Source organism: Canis aureus, chromosome 30 (assembly GCF_053574225.1).
Source record: "Canis aureus isolate CA01 chromosome 30, VMU_Caureus_v.1.0, whole genome shotgun sequence".
Taxonomy (NCBI): Eukaryota; Metazoa; Chordata; class Mammalia; order Carnivora; family Canidae; genus Canis; species Canis aureus.
The window spans coordinates 38,324,543-38,351,561 of NC_135640.1; the positions used below are offsets into that span (position 1 = coordinate 38,324,543).

Consider the following 27,019-nt stretch of genomic DNA (forward strand, 5'->3'; position numbering starts at 1 on the left):
AGGAATAAACCAAACCAAAGAGGTAAAGGATCTGTACCTTAAAAACTACAGAACACTTCTGAAAGAAATTGAGGAAGACACAAAGAGATGGAAAAATATTCCATGCTCATGGATTGGCAGAATTAATATTGTGAAAATGTCAACGCTACGCAGGGCAATTTACACATTTAATGTAATCCCTATAAAAATACCACAGACTTTCTTCAGAGAGTTGGAACAAATCATCTTAAGATTTGTGTGGAATCAGAAAAGACCCCGAATAGCCACGGAATATTAAAAAAGAAAAACAGAGCCGGCGGCATCACAATGCCGGATTTCAGGTTGTACTACAAAGCTGTGGTCATCAAGACAGTGTGGTACTGGCACAAAAACAGACACATAGATCAATGGAACAGAATAGAGAACCCAGAAATGGGCCCTCAACTTTATGGTCAACTAATATTCAACAAAGCAAGAAAGACTATCCACTGGAAAAAAGACAGTCTCTTCAATAAATGGTGCTGGGAAAACTGGGACATCCAGCTGCAGAATAATGAAACTAGACCATTCTCTTACACCAGACACAAAGATAAACTCAAAATGGATGAAAGATCTAAATGTGAGACAAGAATCCATCAAAATCCTAGAGGAGAACATAGGCAACACACCTTTTGAACTTGGCCACAGCAACTTCTTGCAAATACATCTTGCAAATACATCTTGCAAGACACATCTATGAAGGCAAGGGAAACAAAAGCAAAAATGAATTACTGGGACTTCATCAAGATAAGAAGCTTTTGCACAGCAAAGGATACAGTCAACAAAACTAAAAGACAACCTACAGAATGGGAGAAGATATTTGCAAATGACGTATCAGATAAAGGGCTATTTTCCAAGATCTATAAAGAACTTTTTAAACTCAACACCAAAGAAACAATCCAATCGTGAAATGGGCAAAAGACATGAACAGAAATCTCACAGAGGAAGACATAGACGTGGCCAACATGCACATGAGAAAATGCTCTGCATCACTTGCCATCAGGGAAATACAAATCAAAACCACAATGAGATACCACCTCACACCAGTGAGAATGGGGAAAATTAACAAGGCAGGAAACCACAAATGTTGGAGAGGATGCGGAGAAAAGGGAACCCTCTTACACTGTTGGTGGGAATGTGAACTGGTGCAGCCACTCTGGAAAACTGTGTGGAGGTTCCTCAAAGAGTTAAAAATAGACCTGCCCTACGACCCAGCAATTGCACTGCTGGGGATTTACCCCAAAGATACAGATGCAATGAAACGCCGGGACACCTGCACCCCGATGTTTCTAGCAGCAATGTCCACAATAGCCAAACTGTGGAAGGAGCCTCGGTGTCCATCGAAAGATGAATGGATAAAGAAGATGTGGTCTATGTATACAATGGAATATTCCTCAGCCATTAGAAGTGACAAATATCCACCATTTGCATCGACATGGATGGAACTGGAGGGTATTATGCTGAGTGAAGTAAGTCAATCGGAGAAGGACAAACATTATATGGTCTCATTCATTCGGGGAATATAAAAATTACTGAAAGGGAATAAAGGGGAAAGGAGAGAAAATGAGTGAAAATATCAGTGAGGGTGACAAAACATGACAGACACCTAACTCTGGGAAATTAACAAGGGGTAGTGGAAGGGGAAGTGGGTGGGGTGTTGGGGTGACTGGGTGACGGGCACTGAGGGGGCACTTAACGGGATGAGCACTTGGTGATATGCTATATGTTGGCAAATTGAACTCCAATAAAATTTTTTTTTAAATCCATTGTTCCATATGTAAATGAAAATGACTTCGAAAATGATGAAAATATCCCACTTACAGTATCAGCTAAGAATTTAAAAACATCTGATACAGGTTGAATACAAATAATACAGAGAAAGCTTTAAAACTATTGAAATATAAATAAGATTTATGTAAGTGGAGAGACCAGATGAGAAAGCTATAAATTCTCCCTACTTTTATCTACATAATAAAAATATTCCTAATAAAATCCAAGAACAATTTTTTTTGAAATTTGACAAAATGACACTAAATTCATATGGAAAAACAGATATGGGAGAACCCAAAGGATTTAACAGGAATGACGGGGAGATAGAAAGTTACAGGCACTAAAACAGCTTGACTCCAGCGCTTGAATGGACAGAGCAACATTTCAGAATAAAGTTCAGAGACAGTGGGATGACTGGGTCACTCAGTGGTTGAGCATCTGCCTTCGGCTCATGGGATCCAGGATTGAGTCATGCATCTGGCTCCCCGCAGGGACCCTGCTTCTCCCTCTGCCTGTGTCTCTGCCTCTCTCTGTGTCTCTCATGAATAAATAAATAAATCTTAAAAAAAAAAGTTCAGAGACAGAAACACATATGTAGTGAATCTAGTATAAGATAAAGGTGTAGAAAAGTGGACATTTAATAAACGATGGGAGGGGAGATAGGCTATACATCCAGAAACCAAAACAAGCAAATCCTTACTGTATTGCTTACACTATATATTAATTCCTTAATTTCTCTTAATCTTCTCATTGTTAGTGTATAGAAATAAATGAAACTGATTTCTGTGCACAGGTTTTTATCCTACCATGTTGCTGAATTCCTGTATGAGTTCTAGCAATTTTGGGGGTGGAGGAGAAGGTAACTGGGTGATGGGCATTAAGGAGGGCATGTGATGTGATGAGCACTGGATGTCATATGCAACTGATGAACCACTGAACTCTACTTCTGAAATTATTGATATACTATATGTTGGCTAATTGAATTTAAATAAAAAAAAGTAAATATCAGATGAAGTAAAAATGTACATGTTGAAAATAAGTAAACCACCAGGGACACAATAAAAGTAGCTGCATAAAAAATTAAAATTTCTGTACAGGGGCACCTAGGTGGCTCAGTGGTTGAGCATCTGCCTTTGGCTCAGGTTGTGATTCTGGGGTCCTGGGATCAAGTCCTGCATCAGGCTCCCCGCAGGGAGCCTGCTTCTTCCTCTGCCTATGTCTTTACCTCTCTCTGTGTGTCTCCTGAATAAATAAGACAAAAAACTTCTGTACAACAAAAAAAATCATAAAGTTGAAAGGCACATTAGAAAATGGGAAAACTATTTTCAGTACATATGATGAAGAGCTAACTTCCGTAATAATAATAATGCACTAGTAAAATGGGCGAAGTATATCAACACATTACAGAACCACAGACAACCAAGAAATATATAAAAAGATGTTCAGACTTGCTCTCAATTAGTGAAATGCAAATGAAAACAATTCCAGTTTAATCCATCAGAATGGCAAAAATTAAAGGATTGGATAAAAAAAAGGATTGGATAAAGTATCAATTGTAATTATGATTAATAATAATACACTAATACACTGATAATAATATACTTATGCATAGTGGAAAACATAGAAGGATGAAATATCTCTGCATGTATGGATATGTAAAAAAACTCAGATGTTCTTTTGCTTTTAAAGATTTTGTTTTAGAGAGAAAGACAGAGGCAGAGAGAGTGTGGGGGAGGGGATGGAGAAGAGAATCTCAAGCAGACTCCATGCTAAGCATAGAGCACAATGTGGAACTGGATCCCAGGACCCTGAGATCATGACCTGAGCCAAAACCAAGAGGCACATGCTTAACTGACTGTGCCACCCAGGTGTTCCGAGATGTTCATTTTCTAATCACTATCTATATCTATGATATTTAGTGTAAGCAGTACAGTAAGGATTTGCTTTTGTTTTGGTTTCTGGATGTATAGCCTATCTCCCCTCCCATCATTTATATATAGATATAGATATATCTATATATAAATAGAATATCTGTAGATATAGATATATCTATATCTATATATATGGCTTATCTATATGGGCTTATGGCCCATCACATGCCATAAAGAAAGGAATTAAAATCCCACTGTTAAGATATAAGATTTCCATTTGATACTGTGTGGGCTGAATAAGGCACCCAGGCCACCCCAAGAATGTCCTAATCTCCAGAATTTGTGAATCCCTAGACCCTGTGGCAGGGAGATTAGCTATGCTGGCCTGATATAAGAACAAGGGCCTATGGAGGGGGCCCCAGGAGCTGGTCAGAAGATGGCAGTGTGATGCAGGAAGCAGATTCAGAAAAACCCACTTTGCCTCTGGCTTTGAAGATGGAGGAAGGGGTCAAAGGCCAAATACAGGCTGCTCTAGAAGCTGGAAAAGGCCAGGGAATGGATTCACCCCTCGAGCTTCCAGAAGGAACCAGCTCTGCTGATCCCTTAATTTTAGCCCCTAAGACTCATTCCAGACTTCTGATCACTAGAACTGTAAGAGAATATATTTGAGTTGTTTTAAGCCACTGAGTTTTGTGTTTGTTACAGCAGCCACAGGACACTAATACAGATTATGTGGAAAATCTAAGAGCGTGCTATTAGAATATAAATGAAATACACTATTACAGGTTTCAAAAAGTCAAAGAAGAGAGTGAGTTCAAATCCTTTGGAGGAAGTAACTTAATGGCTCCCAGAAACCATCTTGCCTAAACTCGCTTGGGCTTCATTTAGGAAAAACATGACCAACCCTGTGGAGTTGGGATTATTTGCTTTGGAAGAACTAACTGGAGAAGACAGCAGACTCTCTCACCAGCATTCAGGAAGCAAGAGGGGCCTAGAAACAATGATACCCCGATAATAGTGACCATAGTGAGTGCCAACCTCTACTAAAATACCATTCTCCATTAAGAAGAATCAGGTTCCTTGGAGGAATGTGTGACTCCAGGCCCAGAGCAAGGAAAGTACAGGATAAGGCTGATATGTCAACGGACACAGAAGCCAGCTTAACGAAGTTCTCACTGGTCAAATCTAGGACAATTTCAGCATCAACATAAATGAAGCTACAAGATAACAACCTACTAAAATAAAGTAGGAATCTGTGAGTCCATCCTGATATAATGAATAACTAAATGGATGAGGAAAGAAAACTCTTCCTTAGGGTAGGATGACAACTAATAAATGAATAAGGAGTGGTAGGAACAGATAATGAAGATTTGACAACTATCACAGAGGTAGCTGAGATAGGCAGGTGTTGTCAATGGATGCTAAAGGCTGGTAAATGTAGGACTGACAAGGAATAGAATTTGGTGCACTACCAATCAAATAGAAAGGAAAAGATGGTGACCTTCTAGAGGAACCTGGCAGACACCCACATCCCCTGTGATGGGACATGTAGATGGCCTACGCCTCCCTGTGCCTGTGGCGTACACAGAGTCATTTCAATGGTCTTCCTGCCAGGAGCATGGCCACAGTCAGGTCATGAGGAACCGGCAGCGGATCCAGCTTGAGAGTCTTCCTACAGAACAAAGGAAGGCCTGAGCTCTTTAACAAAACTCTTTAACACAGACTCTTTGACGCAAAATTAAGCAGAATGTTAAATGAATGGACAAACTCTTTGTCTTATAAAAAAACATTATCACATAGGTAAGATGATCACCTATCATAAGGGTTTTCAAAAACACTATTTCAAACATCGCATCTGCTTTTAAGATTATGTGTCCCAATTTTTTGCTTCAGAAATGTGGTTATTCTAATATTGAAGAAGGGACATTTAAGAATGAACACTGGTTAAGAAGGAAGGGAGTATGTTATAAAAGGAAAAAAAAAGGTATGTGTGGCCAGATATGTGAGTTACAGTGTGAGCTCTGTCAACAGAGCTAGTTGTTTGGCTTCAGCCGTTCAATGTCTGAGGTTAGCTAATTGTGCTCAGTAACTTCTAAAGTCCAGTCCAGCATGAAAATCCACGAGTTAAATATACTATATTTGTATATCAGAAAGTTCAAGCTTTATCTGATAATATGAAAATGTGCCACGTTCAGTAATTGGATGGGAATAGACAAGTGAGTAGGTTTGATTATTTAACAACTTGATATGTTTTATTTACTTTTGACAAAAGCCTTGAATTCATTACCAGGCTGAGTATTCCAAAGAAGTGTCTTCAGGATGAGAAAGGAGAAGCTGTGCCTCTCTACTTCCGCCAAGTGGTGGCAAGTGTGACAGACCGCATGACTCTAACAAATACTGGAGCTAAATTTCTAGAAGTGTAAATTTTCAGCTCCCCCTCCTGGCCACTGCCACATTTCTTTTTAATTCTCAATGTTGACCTATTTTTTACTAGAATTTTATTCCATTTTAATAAATTGTACTAAAGTACCCTACTCTTGATATATCTTACACATTAAAATGTTAATTTTATGCATTCTTTCAACACATATTTGAAAAAAAAAAAAGAAAAAAACCCCACATATTTGAGAGCTTTCTATGTGCCAGGAACTGTCTGAGGCATGGGGGATGTAATGAACACAAACGTTTCTCTTTTCATGTTGCTTATATGTTGGTAATAAAATAATCACAATAGTGACTGTTCTAAGTGTTTTAGAGGAAAGAGACAACTCTGTGGAGATATATGTCAAAGAAACCTGATCCAGGGATCCCTGGGTGGCACAGCGGTTTGGCGCCTGCCTTTGGCCCAGGGCACGATCCTGGAGACCCGGGATCGAATCCCACGTTGGGCTCCCGGTGCATGGAGCCTGCTTCTCCCTCTGCCTGTGTCTCTGCCTCTCTCTCTCTCTCTCTCTCTGTGGCTATCATGAATAAATAAATAAAATCTTTAAAAAAAAAAAAAAAAGAAACCTGATCCAGACAGTGACCTTGGAAGTTCTATGGAAGGGCCATCTAAGCAGAGATATGACAGGTCAGTGGGAACTAATCATGCAAAAAGGAATGGAGTGTAGGAAGGAAGTACATTGCGGATGGAGAGAAAAGACAGTTCCAAGGCCTGGTGGGTAGATAAGGCCCATGTGGCTGGGTCCCAGTGGTTCCCAATGAGTCTCCGGAGGTAGGTGAGGGTGAGCAGCTGCAGTCACAGGAGGGCAGGTTTAATTCAAGAGCAACAGGAAGCTAGTAGTGAGTAAAGGGAAGAGATAACATAATTTGTTCTGCTTCTTGAAGGTTACTCTGGCTGCAGTGTGGAGAAGAGAATACAGGGGAGGATTTCAGAAGGCTGGTGAAAGAAGGTGGCAGTTAGGACTAAGTGCCAGTGGCAATTAAAAGTAGTGAAAGATGTACAGGAGGTGATGTCGCCAGGGCTCGGTGAGCCACTGGGCAAAGGGGCAAGGGTAAAGGTCAAGGAGGAATCCTAGCTGCCAATGGAAGAGGTCCCAGCTGGGAGGAGTGGTGGGAGATTGGTCTTCTGCACATGGAGTTGGTCTCTGAGAGGAATTAAGAGGCAAGATCAATAAGCCAGCTAGACATACAGGTCAGCTCAGAAAAGAGGGCCAAGCTGGAGAGATTAAGTTGGGAGTCCACAGCATAGAGATGGTGGGCATGGGTTTGTGCCTAATGTCAGAATATGGGGGCATGGGGAAAGAATGCGATGAAAACAGACTGAGCTTTGAGGAACTGCAGTATTAAGGAGCCCAGGAGAGTGAGCCAGCATGGCTGTAGGAAAAGCAGAAAGAGGTGGGGGTGGAGGGGGGCACAGAGGCCAAAGGAAGACAGTGTTTCAAGAGATGGGAGCAGAGTGTCAAATTTAAATGCTGCCAAGAGATTGAGCAAGAAGAGGCCCGGAAGTGTCTGATCAGTGGTTTTGTTTTGTATAGAGATAAGGGTGGAAGGCAGACTAGAGCGGCCTAAGGGATGAGAGACACAAGGAATGGACGCATGGAAGATGGCAATTCTTAAAAAAGTTTGCTTGTTGAAGGGAATGAGAGTTTGAGCAATAGCTGGAAAATGAAGGGGCACATGGGGTCAAGGGAGATTTTTTTCTCTTTTGTGATGGGACACTGGAGCATGTTTAAAAGCCAAGGGAAAGAGCCAGCTGAGATGGAACAGGTGACAGCTGATAACAAAAGCGGAAGGATTCTGGCAAGTGGGTGGGGATGAGATCCAAAGCACAGGGAGGGGTGGCCTTGGCTAGGAGGGGGAACATGGGTATGGCTGTAGGTAAGGCTTGCAGTTGTGGTAGCTGGGGCTTGAGGAGATTCCTGTCAGGCAGCTTTACGTTCCTCTAGCAAGTGACAGCAGTGTGAGATCAAATTTGAGTAAAGTGGGGGGTTTATGATCTGCAGTATCTTATGATATCCTATTAGACCCTCCACAGGCTGCAGCAATCCTGCCATGCTGCTTTGGTCAACTGGGGTTTCATTTGATGGAAGAAGAAAAAAAAAATGGGAGTTGGGGGGTCTGTGATTGGGAGGTACAGGTGCGTGGGCGCCATTAGCTCTCTGAGGGCGAGGACCTGTCCTATCAATCCCTGCATCACTCTGTGACCTACTGACTGGAGAACCAGCGCCCAGGCACTCACTATCAAAATGACCAGCACTGGGATGATCACTTGTCTCCATTTCAATTTGCCTCTTTTGGTGCTTTCTTTTATTATTTATTTATTTATTTATTTATTTATTTATTTATTTATTTATTTATTTATTTATGATTTTATTTATTCATGAGAGACAGAGAGAGAAAGAGAGAGAGAGAGAGGCAGAGACACAGGCAGAGGGAGAAGCAGGCTGGATGCAGGGAGCCCGACGTGGGACTTGATCCCGGGACACCAGGATCACCCCCTGGGCTGAAGGCAGCGCTCAAACCGCTGAGCCACTGGGGCTGCCCCTTTTGGTGCTTTCTAAAAAAAAAACCCCAAAAACGAAAATGTAGGGAATAAATAGAACCTAAATTCCTACATGTCTTCTTTTTCTCAGTTGGCAGGAGGCTCTGTATTGTTTTACTCTTCTGTACAATTTTGAAGTTCTTGTCAAAGTTCTTTCTTTTTTTAATATTTTATTTATTCATGAGAGACAGAGAGAGAGGCAGAGACATAGGCAGAGTTCTATCCAGGGGCACAGTCATATGCCCAAGAAAGCTAAGGGGCATCTTTCCATGCTTAGCCTGTTAACAGCGCAGTGTTTATGTAGCTTGGGCTACCTGTTTACAAACTCTCTTCGAAACACATACTAAGTTACTTTTTATCTATGGAAATTATGAAATTCATATCCTTAAAAGAAAACCATAATCAGCTGAAATGACAGGGAACACAGGGTAAGGCTGTCCACATTCCAGGAGAGGGAGACCAATTAGCTGCTGCCGAAGCAATCCAGGCAGGAGATGCCCGTGGCCTGTACGGGGCTGGGGGAGGTGGGGGTTGGCAGAAAAGGTGGGGCTGTGCATCCGTTCAGGGGATGCTATGAAGGATGTGTTGACAGACTGCATGTGGGGAGGGGAAAACAGGAGTCAAGGAGGGCCTCAAGGCCTGGACAGCGGGTTCCAGTAACGGGGTGGGTAAAAGTGCAGGGGGAACAGGTGTGAGGGAACGTCAGGACTTGCCTTAGACATCCAAGCGTAGATGTGGGCAGGCCTCTGAGTACTTGGGTCTGAGGTCCCGGGGAGGGTCAGGGCTGGAGACACACTTTAGGGGCTCGTTGGTCTTTATGAGACTGGATGAATTCATCGAGGGAGCGAGTGTAGACAGAGAACAGGTTCACGGTCGGTCGGGGAAAACCCGTCTTAACAAAGTCACCTGTTGGCACAAGGGTGGTAACGAAATGGTACAGCGCGACGGGGAAATTGTGCACAAAGGGCTCCAAGGCTGAGCGAGCCAGGAACACGCACAGGGCAGACATTTCAAAGAATCCACATCTCCTCGGGCTGGGGATAAGGAGAGGGCAGCGCTAGGGTGAGGGGCGGCAGGTGGGAGCCGGGAGCCTGCAGGCACCGGATTCAGGGAAGGACGAAAGTGCCCGCCGGGGCCCGCAGGTGGGGGTGGGGGTGGGGGTGGGGGTGGGGGTGGGGGTGGGGGCGGGGCTGATGCCTCCGGGTCTCCGCCTGGAGCTCGCAGGTGGGGGTGCAGGTGGGGGCGGGGCTAACATCGGCGTCTGGCCGCCTCGGGGTCTCCGGCCGGAGACCACAGGTGGGGGTGCAGGTGGGGGTGCGGGTGGGAGCGGGGCTGACAGCAGCGCCCGGCCGCCTCGGAGTCTCCGGCCGGAGCCCGCAGGTGGGGGTGCAGGTGAGGGTGCAGGACGGGGGGTGCGGGTGGGGTCGGGGCTGACGCCATGGGGTCTTCGCCGGAGCCCGCAGGTGGGGGTGCAGGTGAGGGTGCAGGGGGCGTGCGGGTGGGGGCGGGGCTGACGCCTCGGGGTTCTCCGCCGGAGCCCGCAGGTGGGGGTGCAGGTGGGGATGAGGCTGACAGCGGCGCCCGGCCACCTCGGAGTCTCCGGCGGGAGCCCGCAGGTGGGGGTGTAGGTGGGGGTGCAGGTGGGAGCGGGGCTGACGCCTCGGGGGTCTCCCGCCGGAGCCCGCAGGTGGGGGTGCAGGTGAGGGTGCAGGGGGGGTGCGGGTGGGGGCGGGGCTGACGCCTCGGGGTTCTCCGCCGGAGCCCGCAGGTGGGGGTGCAGGTGAGGGTGCAGGGGGGGTGCAGGTGGGGGTGAGGCTGACAGCGGCGCCCGGCCACCTCGGAGTCTCCGGCGGGAGCCCGCAGGTGGGGGTGCAGGTGGGAGCGGGGCTGACGCCTCGGGGTTCTCCGCCGGAGCCCGCAGGTGGGGGTGCAGGTGGGGGCGAGGCTGACAGCGGCGCCCGGCCGCCTCGGGGTCTCCAGCCGGAGCCCGCCGGTGGGGGTGCAGGTGGGGATGCAGGTGGGGGTGGGGGCGGGGCTGACAGTGGCGCCCGGCCGCCTCGAGGTCTCCAGCCGGAGCCCGCAGGTGGGGGTGCAGGTGGGGATGCAGGTGGGGGTGGGGGCGGGGCTGACAGTGGCGCCCGGCCGCCTCGAGGTCTCCAGCCGGAGCCCGCAGGTGGGGGTGCAGGTGGGGACGCAGGTGGGGTGGGGGCGGGGCTGACAGTGGCGCCCGGCCGCCTCGAGGTCTCCAGCCGGAGCCCGCAGGTGGGGGTGCAGGTGGGGACGCAGGTGGGGTGGGGGCGGGGCTGACAGCGGCGCCCGGCCGCCTCGAGGTCTCCAGCCGGAGCCCGCAGGTGGGGGTGCAGGTGGGGATGCGGGTGGGGGCGGGGCCGACGCCGACGCCTCGGAGCTCCGGCCGGAGCCTGCCCCTGGCCGTCCCCGGGCCCGTCGGGGCCGCCCCCGCCCGAAGCCCCGGCGGCGGGCCGCGAGCGGAGGGGCCCCGGGGGCGCGGGGGGCGGCGAGGGCGGAGGCGCCGGGTCGCGGCGGGGAGGGCGCGCTCTGCGAGAGGCGGCGGCCGGCGGCCCCGCTACGTTACCAGCCGCAGTGAGAGCGAGGCGGCGCGGCCCGAGCTGGGCAGGGGCCGGCGCTGAGGGACGGCGGCACCGGGCGGCCCAGAGGCTTGAGCGAGGCCCTGCCTGGGGCCGGGCCGTTACCTGCTCCGCGCGCTCCCGCCGCAGCGCCAGCCTCGGGGCGCCCGCGCGTCGCCATGGAAACCGGGTGCGGCGCCTCCTGGGACCGGCGGGGCCGGGGGCGGGGCGGCGCCTGCGCACTGGAGAGCTGAGCGGGAGCGACGCGGGCCGGGGCCTCCCGCCGCGGGGGCTCGGAGCTCGGAGCTCGGGGCCGCCGCCTTCGCCCCGGCCGCCCTGGGGCTGACGCGCCGATCCCGCCGCAGCGCCGCTGTCCCTTCGCGCTCTCGTTCGCGCTCGGCCACGTACTGGTGGTTTGAATCCGAGTCCAGGGCGCATGTCTGGTTCCCTGCCCGGGGGTGCACGGACCCCGAGCAGCGCGCCCCAGGTGGGCTGCTGGGCAGGCAGGTGTAGACGCCGGGTTCCCCCCGGGAAGGGGGTGGGCCCAGGTGAGCAGGTGTAGAATCGAGGCCTCTGCCCGCAGAAGTGGACAGAGAGCAGAACACTCCGGCTGACCTCTCTTTATAAAGATGAATTTCTTTGGTGAAAGAAAATCTGATTGCAAAGCAATGCATGCATGTGGGTTGTAGGGAATTTAGAATGTACAGCAAAGTAGGAAGGAAAATTAAAAATCACCTAGATGGGAGCGTCTGGGTGGCTCAGTGGATTAAGTGTGGGCCTTCGGCTCAGGTCATGATCCTAGGGCCCTGGGATCTACTCCCCCCACCCCCCACCCCCTTGGGATCCCTGATCAGTGGGGACCCTGCTTCTCCGTTTCCTCCCTCACTGGTGCTCTCTCCCTCTATCTCTGTCTGTATCTCTGTCTCTCTCAAATAAATAAAATCTTTTAAAAAATTGCTGTAAAAAAATCACCTAGATGATGATTGTAGGTGATTTTTAATGACATAGGAATTTTAAAGGACTGCATAGGCAGCATTAACACATATATTACTTCTTCTCCTTTTCCTCCTCGCTTTTCCTTTCTTTTCTCCCCCCCAACCCACATTGTATTAATGCAAATGTTGAATATCCCTATAAGTGAATCTTTGAGGTGTGAAAATTAATAAAGGGAAAAACATCGCTAATGTAGGTCTGAGGCTACAAGGGAGAGCCCTTACCACTCAATTACAGTCTCCAACAGAAGTGTCAGTTACAGTTTCCAACAGAAGAGTGTCAACAGGAAAGAATGATCAATTATGGGCCCAACAGGGAAAGATACCTGTTGCATCTCCTACAAGAAATTGGCCACCCCTATAACTCAGTCAATGAGAAAGTCATCACCCTGAACGCTTGCTTTCTCAGGTGGACTTTTGAATCCCTCCCAACTTCTTTCTTTTCCATAAAATCATGTTCCTCTTCTTTGTTGAACTTGCCTGAAGTTTTGCCATAGTTCCCAAGTTGGAATTCTTTGTTACTCCTAACTAAACCCATCTGCTGGCAAAATAACTGATAGTTTTATGTTTAAGTTTAGCAGAGGTCACCCCTGATTCCTTGGAATAAATCCTACATGTGATATTGAAGGATCAAAGGAAACGTTCACTTTAAGGCTTTCTGAAGGTATATGAAAGTTTGCCCTCCAGGCAAATGTGCCCCAATCCTTAACCCACATTGGGGATAATCTTTTTTTATTTCTTTAAAAAATGTGTGCCCATTTTATTGTCAAAAGTGGACACTTTACTTTGATTTTATTCACATATTTTCTAGGAAGGATAGACATTTTTTTCAAATTTTTTGTAATCATGTATACATTGTGATTTTCTTTTTCCTGCCTTTTGCCCATTTTTCACTCAGTGTCCATCTTTGTAGAACTTTCTATGTTCTCTGAAACTCAGATTTGCTGTATGAAAACTTGGTTTGTGGTTTGTGTTGTAAATATTTCCCCCAGTTTGTCAAATACTTTCAAATTTTGTTTACAGTGCATTTCGATATTTGTGTAGAGTTAAATTTATCACATTTTCTATTTATGATTTTTGATTTACATATTATGTAGTAGGGGTAGTGGGCATTTCCAAAGTGACTCTGTTTAGATCTAGTTTTTTAGGGGTAGGTAGGGGGCAAGGCTTCCCCTTCATGTCACTACTTCCTTCCTTTTTGTGCTGTTAGGGTACCCATTCTTAATTTTGGTAGGCTGTATTTCTACAACCTTAGATGGTGAGTTAATCCTAGAAGGTGGGTGGTGGTGCTTTTTGTCGGGGGTGATCTGGGCAGCATCTCTAGGATGACATACAGCAGATAAGTGTCCCTAGACTTGACATTCCTGGAAAGATGCCTGATGTATGGCTGGTGATGCTTCCAGGACAGCAACAAAAGTAACAAAAGTGACAGTTTATTATTAAGTGAACCTCCCAACCCTGATACTCAGGACTGGAGGAACCTGAAAGATGGGGCCCCTCAGAGCTTCCTTTCCCATCCAAATGGTCTCTCTTCTTCTTTGCTAGCTGTTCTCAATCTATAGAATTTGTTTCTGCTTCTTTTCCATCTAGGGGAGAGAGACCCAGGGAGTCCAGAGCTGAAGAAATACCTTTAGTAATTCTGCTACATATCAACATATGCCTTTATTTCTCTGTATGAGTTTGGGTAAGTCCACTATAACAAGTCACCACAGACCTGGTGGCTTAAAACAACAGAAATTTATTCTCTCCCAGTTCTGGAGGAAAGAAGTCTGAAGTCAGTGTGTTGGCAGGGCCATGTTCCCTTTGAAAGCTTCTGGGAGGAATTCTTCCTTGCCTCTCTGGCTCCTGATGTTCCTTGGCTTTGTGGCAGCACCACTCTTCTCCCCATCCCTGTCTTCACACGATGTTTTATCTGTGTCTCTCTGTGTGCCTTTTTTTCTTGTAAGGACATCAGTTATATGGCTTATAGCCCACCTGAAATCCAGGATGATTTCATTTTAAGATCCTTCACCAATTTCATCTGCAAAGATCCTGTTTCCAAATAAAGTCACATTCTGAAGTTTAGGGGAGACACGAATTTTTTTGGGGGGGACATTATTCAACTCACTACTGTTACTCTGATGGTCACCACTGTCATTCTACATGATAAAAATATGCCTTTATTTCTCATTTTAGGTTGCCTATAACATTATATAGACCAAAGCATAGCATCTGATACCATTTATTCTAAGATCATCTCAGGATCTCTGTGAAGTTTGGAGTCAATATCTCACACTTTTATCATTAAAATTAGACAAAATCATTTTTTCATAGTGTATGTTCCTCAAGTCACCACAATGTATCTTATGATTTTATCTGTCAATTATACCTCAAAGCTGAAAATTTTTTGAAAAAAAAAAGTATTATTATTTCACTTAGCATCAGGGACTAGGGATGTGAAATGATAAGCCTTCTGCCTTTTACTGAAGCACACAGCTTATACCTGAAGTGAATTTTCTAAGGCAGAGATTTGGTGAGCTTTATTGTAAGACTTCCTTGGAATGTTTGGTATTCCTATTAGTTATCTTGAAGTTGGTGGGACACCTGCACTCCGATGTTTCTAGCAGCAATGTCCACAATAGCCAAACTGTGGAAGGAGCCTCGGTGTCCATCGAAAGATGAATGGATAAAGGAGATGTGGTCTATGTATACAATGGAATATTACTCAGCCATTAGAAACAACGAATACCCACCATTTGCTTTGACATGGATGGAACTGGAGGGTATTATGCTGAGTGAAATAAGAGAAGGACAAACATTATATGGTCTCATTCATTTGGGGAATATAAAAAATAGTGAAAGGGAATAAAGAGAAAAGGAGAAAAAATGAGTGGGAAATATCAGAAAGGGAGACAGAACATGAAAGACTCCTAATTCTGGGAAATGAACAAGGGGTGGTAGAAAGGGAGGTGAGCGGGGGGTGGGGGTGACTGGGTGATGGGCACTGAGGGGGGCACTTGATGGGATGAGTAGTGGGTGTTATGCTGTATGTTGGCAAATTGAACTCCAATAAAAAATAAATAGTTAAAAAATCATCTTGAAGTTTATTGGTGTCACTGTCATAAATGAAAAGATCTATCAGCTACAGTTTTCAAATTTCTAATTTGTATGTTTTCATTGTCATTGTTAAAAGGATACAGTTCTAAAAATTATCCATAGTGCACAGAGGGTGCACTAGGAATGTGAGGGTAGTGTCAGGAGTTTTTCTGGTATGGCCTGGAGATAGATGAATTGGGCTCACGTCATGAATGCACCATTTTCTGTCCTCATCCTTTTATTTTTATTTTTTTTTAAGATTTATTTATTTATTTATTCGTGAGAGACCGTGAGAGAGAGGCAGAGACCTAGGCAGAGGGAGAAGCAGGCTCTGTGCAGGGAGCCTGATATGGAATTCAATCCCAGGACCCCAGGATCATGCCCAAAGGCAGAGGGTCAACCACTGAGCCACCCAGGTGCCCCTCCTGTCCTCATCCTTAAGGAGTGATAGGAGTAGAACCCACTGTTAGTGTCGTGCAGATTAAAGGAGTGGTTTCTGTAAAGCACTTAAGGAAGTTCTGGCACATGGGAGACACTTAAAAATTGTTAATTCTTACTTTAAGTAGGCTATTTCTCCCTAGGGCATGTGGATGGAAGGGGCGTGTCATTGTCCAAGGCAGTGTTGCCCCATATGATTAGCAGTTGTATATTCCCTAGAGCTCATGAGAATCAGCTATAGTTTATTACTGACTTACAAAGTCATTGAGAAATATGCATAGTTTATTACTCTCTTAAATCATATTTGGAGAAAAATGGCATGCTTGTGTGGTAGAATTTGAGACTAAGGTGTTGGAGAAAATACTTTGTATGACAAAAATGGTATAAGGTTACTTTATAATTCTGGAATTACAGGAAAGAAGAGGAGCAAAAATGACCTATAATCATTGGTGGGTTTTAAAGTAAAATTTACAATGCTAATGACTTAAATTTGGGGAGCCATTAACCATCTTCACCAAGGGCCTAATTTTGGGAGTAAACTTTGCATAGTGAGGCTCTAAGTTAAAAGGTGGTTTTCTCTTTTTTTTTTAAATTTTATTTATTTATGATAGTCACACAGAGAGAGAGAGAGAGGCAGAGACACAGGCAGAGGGAGAAGCAGGCTCCACGCACCGGAAGCCCGATGTGGGATTCGATCCCGGGTCTCCAGGATCGCGCCCTGGGCCAAAGGCAGGTGCTAAACCGCTGCGCCACCCAGGGATCCCAAAAGGTGGTTTTCTCAATCATTCTTTCTGATGTAGATGAATTTGAGCTATGCTGCAGGGGTGGGGTGTCCTTTCTCATCAGACACCCATCCTATGGGAGGGCAGGAGGCCTTCAGGGCCCTGGGACTCAGGTGAAGGGGGCAGGTAAAGAAGGCCTACAGACCCCTCGTCGCTCCAGCATGACAGTACCAACCACCTCCTCCCGGAGTAGCAGGGGCTTGAGAAAAAAAAAGAAAGAGAGGGAAGCAGGGAGAGGGAAAGACAGCGAGAAAGTGAGAAACAAAAGAGACTGTTAACTAGGAGGAGTAAATAACCCCCCTGGTGACTTCCTCTCATATGTCCTTGAGCTTGATTTTGAAACCCATTAGAAAAATGGGCGGTAGCATTTGGGCTTTTTACTGGATTTAATGATCTGCATAAATAAAAGAGACTGTTACAGACATTTATTTTCTCCCAACGTCTCTGAAAGAGTGAAGACATTTAACTTGTTGAACTCATCCCTGCTGACAGCCCGCCTCTGCCGCTCCGCCTTGTCTGGGATGTCAGTGAAACCTTACACGTCTGCGGCCTGTCAGCTTCTGTTCTTTAGGAGAAACAGGTGGTAAGGGGAGAAAACTGGAAACGGGCCATGCACAAAGGCATCTATTGTATAAGAGTTCACCGAATTTTTTTTTTTTTTAAACGGGTCGGAAAACTTGAAAGTGCAGGAAGCCTTTGCTTATTTCAAGGCCCGTGTGGCTTATTGCGGACCCTTGCCGTCTGTTTGCAGAAAGCCTGGCATTCACGGCGTCCTCGGGGACGAAGCTGGGGTCTCCTGGGCCTTCCCTGCGCCCGGGTGCGCGGGGTTGCTGCTCGGCGGTCTGGTTGGTGCTCGGCGGCCCGGTTGGTGCTCGGCGGCCTGGTTGGTGCGCGGCGGCCTGATTGGTGCGCGGCGCAGCCTGGCCTTGTAGGGGCTGTTGTCGGGCGTTCAAAGTCAGTGGCCGCTTTTATCAACCAATCCTGTCTCCGCCTGGCGGATCCCCCTCGTCCCGGGCCAATGGCCTGGGAAGTCCGCGCTGCCCGCGCCGCTGGGGCAGGCGCAGGGCTTAAGTTGCGGAGGGAGGCGCAGGGGCTCAGACGGCGCTGGGCGGCCGCCAGCTCGCACCTGGCACCTGCACCTGCACCTGGCACCTGCTACCTGCTCGGCCGGGCCGCGGTCGGGATCCGTCTAGCGCCGCGTTCCCTCACGGGGGTGTGTTGGGGGGAGCCCTCTTTCCGACTGTCAAAATGGTTATCAAAGTGTTTGTTGCCACATCTTCTGGTTCGATAGCGGTAGGTGTCTGATGGAATCCGTGGGGCTTTCTTCCTGTCGTACTTTCTGAGCAACTCAGACGGGGAGGCAGAAGCAGCGGCTGTGGCCCAGCGTTGGCCTGAGCTTTCTTTTATGAGTGTGTAAGTCAGCCGTGGCTCTGCAGTCAGCCCGCGTGCCTTTGCTTTCTGCGTTCGCTTTAACCGTGCTGGAGAAGTGTGTAAAATGAGTGATCCGGGCCAGCTGGGTGTGAAAGGGATTCCAGGAAGGGGGCGTGTTTGATACTAGAATTTTTAACATGTGATTTGTGTCGTGTTGTGTTTGCATATATTATAGAATCAAAGTTTTTTTTTTTTGGTGGGGTGCAATGTTTCTGCCAATCATTCTGTAAGACTTAGACTAACTTAAAGTTGCAAATACATGACACTTTGTGTAACAAGGCCGCGATGAACCAGATTCCTGGGTGTAATTACAGTTGACCCTTGAACAATGGTGGTGGTGGGGGGTGGTTGCTTAAGGGCTCTGACACCTCCAGAGTCAAAAATCCATGTACAACTTCTAACTCCCCCAAAATTCACTAATGGACGACTGTTGACCAGAAGATTTAATGACAACATAAACAGTCGATTAACACATATTCTGTATGTTCTATATAATATAACCTGTATTCTTACAATAAGTAAGCTAGAGAAGAGAAAATATTATTAAAATCACGAGAAAGAGAAAATAACATTTAAAGCAATTTCTGTATTTATAGAAAAAAAATCTGCATCTAGGTGGACCCATGTAGTTTAAAGCTGTGCTGTTCAAGGCTCAATTTTACTTGCGTGTGCGATGCAACCATACCAAAAGTGTAAAGTTAGCATGTGTAATCGTATTATTTCGGGAAAATGATGTCACAGTGACAAGAGCAAACATCTCTAAGGCCACAGTTTTAAACCCTCTAGGAATTCAAACGGACCAAAAATAGGTACTAAGAGCCCACCCCATAACACTGTGCATCTGATTTCTCTGGAACCAGGCTCAGAGTCACCCCTCCAGTTCCTGCCTTCATTCTGTGCAGGATAGACCTGCCTGAAGAAACAAGGATGATAGAAGGAGCCAATTCTCTTTGATCTTAGGCTTGATTCTTCTGTGTCTATCTGAGACTGACATTTCAATGAGCATTTGAGCATTGAGGGGGCTGTGGTGGGGGAGAAGCTGTTTTATCAGTCCTCAATGTTGGATGCCAGCAAGGGGGCTGTTTCCTTTTATATCTGGTTCCTGGGCCATCCTGCAGCTTGGATTTCACTCAGCCAGGATGATACCCTCAGCCAGCAGCTGGCCGGGAGCAGCCCCAGCGCTGGCTCTTGAATACCCCCCGTCCCCCACAGTCCTGAAAGTTCACGCATTTTCCAGAGGGCAAGAAGAGAACAAGAGAGAAGAGGCTGGTTATTCCTCTGAACACAATTCATCAGCAACTGCTTAGTATCTGTGGAGCATCTTTTAACAGAAACAGATGAGAGTAAATTCCAGATGTAAAACCACAAAATCTTTTGTGGCTGTTGATGACCTCAGAAACTTTTAATTGATCCATGAAGAGCACATTTTTCAGATTATTAGATTAAAAAATGATTTTTTTAATTGAATAAAATGGCTTTAGTGGGCTTTCAGTATGCTGTTGATGCTCATTGATGGAAACTTTTACCACTGACCTGCCAACCTTCTACATGTTCTGTAGGCCAGGTCTAAGTGCCCTATGCATCCTTCCACAGACAGTGAACAAACTTGGGGTTCTGTTAGGATTATTTGGTATCTTATCTTTTTTTGTATATTTTTTTGTTGGAATTTGATTTGGTGTGGTGTCTTATATTCTTGAAGTTTGGGTGTATGATTGAGTTAGCCTCAAAGGGTCTGGAGAGGAACTGTTCACTCCAGAGTCCTGGAAAAGCCACATTAATTCTGGTTCCCTAAGCAAATGTTTTGTTGCCACTTGGAGTTGTTTGACCTTGGGAAAGTTATTTCACCTTGCTGAGCCTCAATTTCCTTATCTGTAAAATGAGGATAAAAATAGTACTCATCTCATGGCGTCTTATTCCTAAATCCTCTTGAGGATTTAGGAAATAAGCATGGAATACCTTACATAGTGTCAAGTGCTCAATCAGCGCTTAATACATATTATAATTATTCATTAATTTTATAATTATTACATATGGCTACTTAATATTATGATTGTTATAACTATTAGGTATTATAATTATTAGCTAATGTTAGTTAATGTTAATCAGTATTATGTAGTTGTTCTAATTATTAGTTAATATTAGTATATGTGAGTCTGGATTATGTTTCAGAAGAATTGTCCCAAGCCACATAAGTGGAATAATTTCTGTCTTATCCTAAAGAATGAAAACTGATTATTCCCATATTATAAGTGCTAATGATTTTTCCTGAGTGGGGAGATTTCACCCAGAAGCTTCTTTGCAGGAGAACCCCAGGGCACCTGCCAGTGTGTGGGGTGGTCAGTCTGCAAATGCTTTACTGCTTGTTTCTTCAGTCTCCTTACTTTAAAAATGGATTCTTGCCTGCAACTTAGTTAGCCAGGGCATATGACTTCTATGGGATGAATTAAATAAATGAAAAGGAAACACCTCTTTTTGAGGGCTTACACATATGCAGCTGTGTGTCACATCTCTAAACAGTTGATGATAAGGTGCTGTCACATGTTTTACTGCTTTACGGAGGAACATGGTGAAGAGACCTTGGGAGTGGGAGCAGGTCTGTGTTGTCCCAAAGGCCTGTGCTACAGTAGGCTGGGGACCAAAGGGAGAGAGGACAGTCCTCACTCTCTTCAAGATGCACAGCCCCTGGAACCATCATCTTCAAGGACAGATCCTGATGGTGGCTCCTGGGTTTCTCAATCATTTTTTTTTTTTTCAGCCTTGCTTGAGTGTAAAGAGTGCAAAGCCTCAGCCCTTGAGCAAAAACTCCATCTTGAACAAGATGGATCTGGGTATAGATCTTGGAAAATTCCTTAGTTTAATGGTGCCTTAGCTTTGTTATTTTAAAATGATGATCAGAGTACTTAACCTGGCTTGGGAACCAGGATGAGTCAGAGGCTCTCACCTCGTCCAAACGTCATGTTCCTTGGTTCTCACCAGAATCTGAGGAGGGTGATGCTTTACCAGCTTGGCAGATGAGGCAATTCAAGAGTGGATCGCTGCTCAGTGGATCGCTGCCTTCTGAGCCAGGGCGGGAAATGCAGGTCACCTCTGCTCAAATGCAGTTTTTCACTAAGTGCAGGGACCTAACTGTATAAGACAAAAAAAAAAAAAAAAAAAAAGGAGATGCCAAGCAAGTGACTCAAAGATCACTCTGATACATTCCAGTAATCAAGAGTGGCTGGTGATTTCAGGAAAACAACACTTTCTTAAAAGTAAATATAACAAGATAGGAAAACAGAGCTCTCTGAGCCTCTGCTGAAGTCCCAAAGGCTCCAAATGACCCAGACCCCAGGGATCCCCAGATCCTCTAGAGGGGCTGCCTAGAAAGAAGGTATAGCCTGGGGAGCCAGCAATGCCATGGTGCTGTAGAAAGAGGAGAAGGGGTAGGATGTGGGCTGAGAGGGTGTCTGTGGTGAGAACCACTGGGTGCTGTGCATGCTCCTCTCCCAGGGGCTATAGAGGGAGATGCCCTCTGGGAGCTGATGTCTCTGGTGGTCAGCTGAGGAGGCCACATGGAGAAGAGCTGCACTTTGCATGTGAAGGTCTGTGGAGCTCCTTGAATAGGAGGGAGGACTGTGGGAGAAAGGGCCACACTCAAGGTGGCCATCAGAGTGTAGGCAGAGGCATCCATGCTACCAGGTGAACTCATGTACTCCCTGCTCCCCTCTCCCCTTCTCTGGGCTCATCCTAAGACCCTTCTCCAGCCCCAGGCAGAACTCGGGTGCTCCAGACAACCAGATGAATGATGCATTTAACCCAGTTTAAAGTACTGGTGTTTGGGGAGGATAGAGGGACAAATTTTTCTTCTCTCTCTCTTTTGAGTGAGAGGCTGAGAAATAGCACTTAACACAAGATCATGCACCTAACATTCCATTAAGTTCCTGCAGATGCAATTGCTTGTCTTGCAAGAAATAACAGCAGACAGATCTTCCCATCCCATTTTCTCTATCTCTCTTTGATTTTCTAACCAAAGAAACACAAGTCAGGATTTTGGGAACTGTTTTTCATCTGCTCAGAAATCTTGGAATAAAGTGAAACCCTTTTATTTAAACTTAAGTCCTGAGGCATGATTAATAGAGGTGGAAATAACATTGGTGAGGTGGCAGTGGACCTCAGCCAGGCTGATTTGGGTTCCTGGGAGGGTACCTGAGAAGGAAGGAAGACAGGATTTTGAACAGAATAAAAGATGTTACTTTTAATCAAAGAATTAAAGAATAAAAGATGTTACTTTAATCAAAAGTAAACCTGCCTAAAACAAAGACATCTCTACTCTTCAAACAGCAAATTTATCTCTGGAAATAGCCAAAGGAAAAAGTAGTTTATAGAGTGGCATGGATAATTGTGGACAAGTTGGAAAGTAGGTATAGAAAACATGATTAATTAAAATAGTAATTTAATTCCAACAACCTGTCATCAGGTCTGATGGGATTTTGTAGTATTCAGAAATTCAGCTGTGAAGCTATGGAATTTGGAGCACAGTTTTGGTGGGGAAAAGCAGAAGGTATGCCAGCCTAGATTTAGGGGAGGGCACATGGTGGAGAAATCTGAGCTCCTCCTTTGCTTCTGATATATGTGACACTCAGGAATGTGCCAGAGTGCTTGTGCCAGAAGCTTAAGGGAAATTCCGTCACCCCACACCTATCTGTATGACTTTTATTTTTATTTTTGTACATGCTTGCCCCAAACTGAATCTTGCTGATTAGGTGTTGTATTGTAGCTAACAGCAGCCTTCAATTTATTCATCTAATGCTTTTAGTCGAATTATCTTTGTTATGTTGATGGAGCAAATGTTAATTAAAAAGTAAATGTGTGATTACCATTAATACATACATGGGTACATAACTTATATATTCACTTTTATATGCAATTTATATTTACTTGTAGAAAATTAGAAAGTTATTTAAATTCATTTATAATTAATATAATATATACAATCGGATCACCACCCAAACCAAGTTATATAGAATTTGGTTTGGGTGGTGATTTGCTTCCAGAGCTTAAGCATCCATGTGTGCTTTATTTTTCCTTATATTAAGAAGGAAATACTCTACACATGAATCACTGATAAACTCATTAATTTTGGTAAAAATGAATAAAAAATATATTATATGTATTTGGTATACAAATCTACAGAAGGAATTGGTTTTGATCTGAAGAGGGTTTGAGGCTAGGCTTTAGGTTTGGGACAGGCCTTTTATAACATTTGTTTGGTATTCTCAAATTCTGGTACCTCTGCTGATAAATGAGTTACAAGAGAATGACAGGGGCCTCATGCTCTGTTAAGCATTTTTAGTGACTTGTTTTGATATGAGAAAACATTGTATGCAGAGGAGTTAACAAGTTAAGATATTCAATATTTTTATGTCAAAGAAAATACTTAAAATTTTACTCTTATTTTTAAGCAATGACTTCTTTTGCCTCTTGATTATTTTCAGTATGTTCAGTCTAGAATGTACAAATGAGTTCTTTGAATTTTAAAAATTTTTAAATTTTTCTAAGATTTAATTTATTTGACAGAGAGAGAGAGAGAGAGAGAGAATAAGCAGGAGAGCAGTGGGGAGGGGCAGAGGGAGAAGCAGACTCCCGCTGGGCAGGGAGTGGGGAGCGGGATGTGGGGCTCTATCTCAGGACCCTGAGATTGTGACCTGAGCTGAAGGCAGATGCCTAGTTGACTGAGCCACTCAGGCACCTCCCACCCTTTTTAAAGAGAGTTCTTCACATTTTTTTCCACATGAAGAATTTGGTATACTGTTTTGTGCAGAGTAGAGTGGATAAATAAGTGTTGATTGACTGTTGGGTTGACCACTCTGGACCTCTCTCCCAGAGAGTGTGCTCCAAGTTGTTTACTAGGGTGTATGAAAAAGGGCATTGTGCATTCTGGAAGTGGATTCTTTGAAACAAGAAAATGGTTGTAATTGTCTCTGGGAACAGAGGTCTGAGCCATGAAGAGGGCCACTTTCCTGAGCAATGGTGGCTGGTAGACAAGAGCCTCAAGTAGGGAGATGGGCACAAAGAGTTGTCTCTCAGGTGGAAAGGAGAAATCCAAGGGAGAACAGGTTTTTGTTTTGTTTTTGTTTTTGTGAGCTGGGAGACACAGCCACTGGCTTTTTCTGGATTTTCCTCTGTCCTTTCCCCTTTCACTCATTTTAAGTGGGCTTTCCAATCTCTTATATTATTTCTAAAGGCATTTTTGTTCAATGTGCCCATTTTCATAACTGTGCGTGGAGTTCTTTTTAGTTGGATGTACTTGGTATTTGAGTTTTGTAGTGAATTGTCTTTTCTCCCTTTCCTTCTTGCTATTCTTCCAATCCCCCCTTTTCTTCATAACCAATCCTTATTTATTTTTTGGCATTAAAGCTTAGGAGAGGAGATCCCTGGGTGGCTCAATGGTTAAGCCCTTGCCTTTGGCCCAGGGTGTTATCCTGGAGTCCTGGGATTGAGTCCCACATCAGGCTCCCTACATGGAGCCTGCTTCTCCCTCTGCCTGTGTCTCTGCCTCTCTCTCTCTCGAATAAGTAAATAAAAATCTTAAAAGAAAAAAATAATTTAAAAGCACGTCAAAGACCTCAAGTAAAAGCTATGTTAAGGGCATCTCTATTCTTATTAAGTTGATTATATCATGATTGAAACATTGGTGGAATTAAAATTTTAGAATTTTAACAATCACTCCGTTGAGTCTTTATAATGAAGAGGTGTGACTTCATCACTTTCCTTGTTTAAATAATAGCAAGATTATTTTTGTTATATAGTATAGTTGGAGAAAGGATTTAATTTATATAAATATAAGTAAAACATTAAAAAAATAAACCTAGTTTAATAATAACCTTTTTCTATTCTTGATCAGATTAGGAAGAAACAGCAAGAAGTAGTGGGCTTTTTGGAAGCTAATAAGATCGACTTTAAGGAATTAGACATTGCTGGAGATGAAGACAATAGGAAGTGGATGAGAGAGAATGTCCCTGGAGAGAAAAAACCTCAAAATGGCATCCCTTTGCCCCCCCAGATCTTCAATGAAGAGCAGTATTGTGGGGTGAGTATTCATTCAGTTTCTTGGAAAATTCTTCTGCATGTGTGTTTATCAGAAATTGTTTAAAGCAGACTAATTTGGGGGCACCTGGGTGGCTCAGTCTATTGAGCATCTGACTCTTGATTTCGGCTCAGGCAGTGATCTCAGAGTCATGAGATCCAGCCCTGTATTTAGCTCCACACTGAGTAGGGAGTCTACTTGAGATTCTCTCCCTGCCCCTCATTCTCTCTCTCTCTCTCTCTTTCTAAAAAGAAAAAATAAATCTAAGAAAATCAGGTTAATTGGGAGGCAGCATTTGAACTTGTTGACAGTTTTCAGGACATGATCTATTATACCAATACCTGGATGGTAGATCCACCATGAGTCATCAATATAAAAATTTACAAAAGGATAGAAACAATAAAATGGTGATTTGGAAATTCTTAGGATTATTTTAATTCCCTTATTTCATTTTGAAGAGTTGAGGTCACTTGTTCAAAGTATACTTTTAGCTGGAAGAGAATTCTGATCAGCCTTATGATGTACACATCCATGAACCCAGGCAGACACAGGGTAGGCTTTCACTTTTATAAAGAATGATTTACAGAAGGAAAATCTTAATAGAGTTATAAGATAAATTTGTGTAAATGTATCTAGATACTTTAAAAACTGTTCTGGACATTTTGATTACAGCAGCAATTTACTTCATACATTTAATAGTTCATTTAACCTGAAAATCACTTTTTCCCCTAGAGTTTACAATCCTGGTTAGTAAATCAAATTGTTGAAAAGAAACATTCAAAAACTCAAAGGACTTCAGAGCACAAGAACTGGAGGTTATCTTAGGGGTCATCTAAGCCTTCTAGTTCATTTTTAAGATGCAGTAATCAGCACAACTGCTGTTTTTTTTTTTTGTTTTGTTTTTTGTTTTTTGTTTTTTGTTTTTTTTTTAGGTTAGCTCCTCTTTATTATTGTGTTTCTCATCTAAAGCAGGTATGGTTCAATTAAAGCCTAAAGGCCAATGCCTGTAGCTACCTGTTTTAGTAAGTAAAATTTTACTGGAACACATCCACATGAATTCATTCACCTATCACCTGTGGCTGATTTTGCACAATGGCAGAGCTGAGTAGTTGCAACAGAGACCATATGACCTCCAAAGCCAAAAGTATTTTCTATCTGCCCATTTACTGAAAAGCTTTTGGCCCTGCCTCTGATTTGAAGCACAGAGTGTTTGGTTATTGGAGGTTTGTATCAGTTTTGTAGGACTGATGTAACTAATGAAGCATCACAAACATGGTGGCTATTATGGGCTATATGTTTGTGTCCCCCTCCTCCCAAATTCATATGTTGAATGGTGATGATATTTGGAGATAAGGCCTTTGGGAAGTGATCAGCTTAGATGAGGTTATGATGATGGGGCCTTTGTGATGGGATAAGTGCTCTTAAATGAGGAGGAAAAAAGAGAGAGAGAGAGAGAGAGAGAGAGAGAGAGATCCCTCTCCACCTTGTGAGCACACCGCCAGAAGGCAGCTGTCTGTCCTCGCTGGAATCCAACTGTACTGGCACCCTGGTCTTGGACCTTCAGCCTCCAGAGCTGTGAGATGATAAATTTCTGTTGTTTCAGTCACCCCCTGCCCCCAGTCCATGGCATTTTGTTATGTGACCCAAGTTGACTAATTCAGTGCCTTAAAATAACAGAAATGTACTTTTGCACAGTTCTGAAGGCCAGAACTGTGAAAGCAAGATGTCAGTGGGGTTGGTTTCTTCTGGAGGCTATGAGGGAATCTGAAAAGCATCTGAAAGCAAGATGTCAGTGGGGTTGGTTTCTTCTGGAGGCTATGAGGGAAAATCTGTTCCATGCCTTTTTCTTAGCTTCTGGTGATTGCCAACAACCTTTGGTGTTCCCTGGCTTGCAGATCTATCTCTTCACCTCAATCTCTATCTCACCTTGTGTTCTCTTTGTCTCTCTCTCTCTGTTTTCACTTGGCCTTCCTAAAGGACAATAGTCATTGGAATAGGGCTCACCCC

At 44.7% G+C, this 27,019-nt stretch overlaps 2 protein-coding genes across 6 annotated transcripts in view; one reads left to right on the forward strand and one right to left on the reverse strand.

The window, feature by feature from the left end:
- LCA5L (lebercilin LCA5 like) overlaps positions 1 to 11,447 on the reverse strand; it is a 49,370-nt gene extending 37,923 nt beyond the window's left edge. For 3 of the 5 annotated variants that reach the window (XM_077879229.1, XM_077879226.1, XM_077879230.1), the window contains exons 1-2: positions 11,237 to 11,360; positions 9,357 to 9,549 (exon numbers count right to left, since the gene is read on the reverse strand). The gene's annotated coding sequence lies outside the window, so the exon portion shown is untranslated. Of the gene's footprint in view, positions 1 to 647; positions 701 to 9,356; positions 9,550 to 11,236 lie in introns of those variants that run through there. The other 2 variants (XM_077879227.1, XM_077879228.1) reach the window with 2 other exon arrangements.
- Positions 11,448 to 17,541: 6,094 nt separating this feature from the next.
- The window catches only part of SH3BGR (SH3 domain binding glutamate rich protein), a 55,749-nt gene continuing 46,271 nt past the window's right edge, over positions 17,542 to 27,019 (forward strand). Inside the window, exons 1-2 of the mRNA XM_077879241.1 lie at positions 17,542 to 17,808; positions 24,830 to 25,015. Coding sequence (XP_077735367.1) covers positions 17,764 to 17,808; positions 24,830 to 25,015 — 231 coding nt within the window. The 5' untranslated portion in view covers positions 17,542 to 17,763. The remainder of the gene's footprint in view (positions 17,809 to 24,829; positions 25,016 to 27,019) is intronic.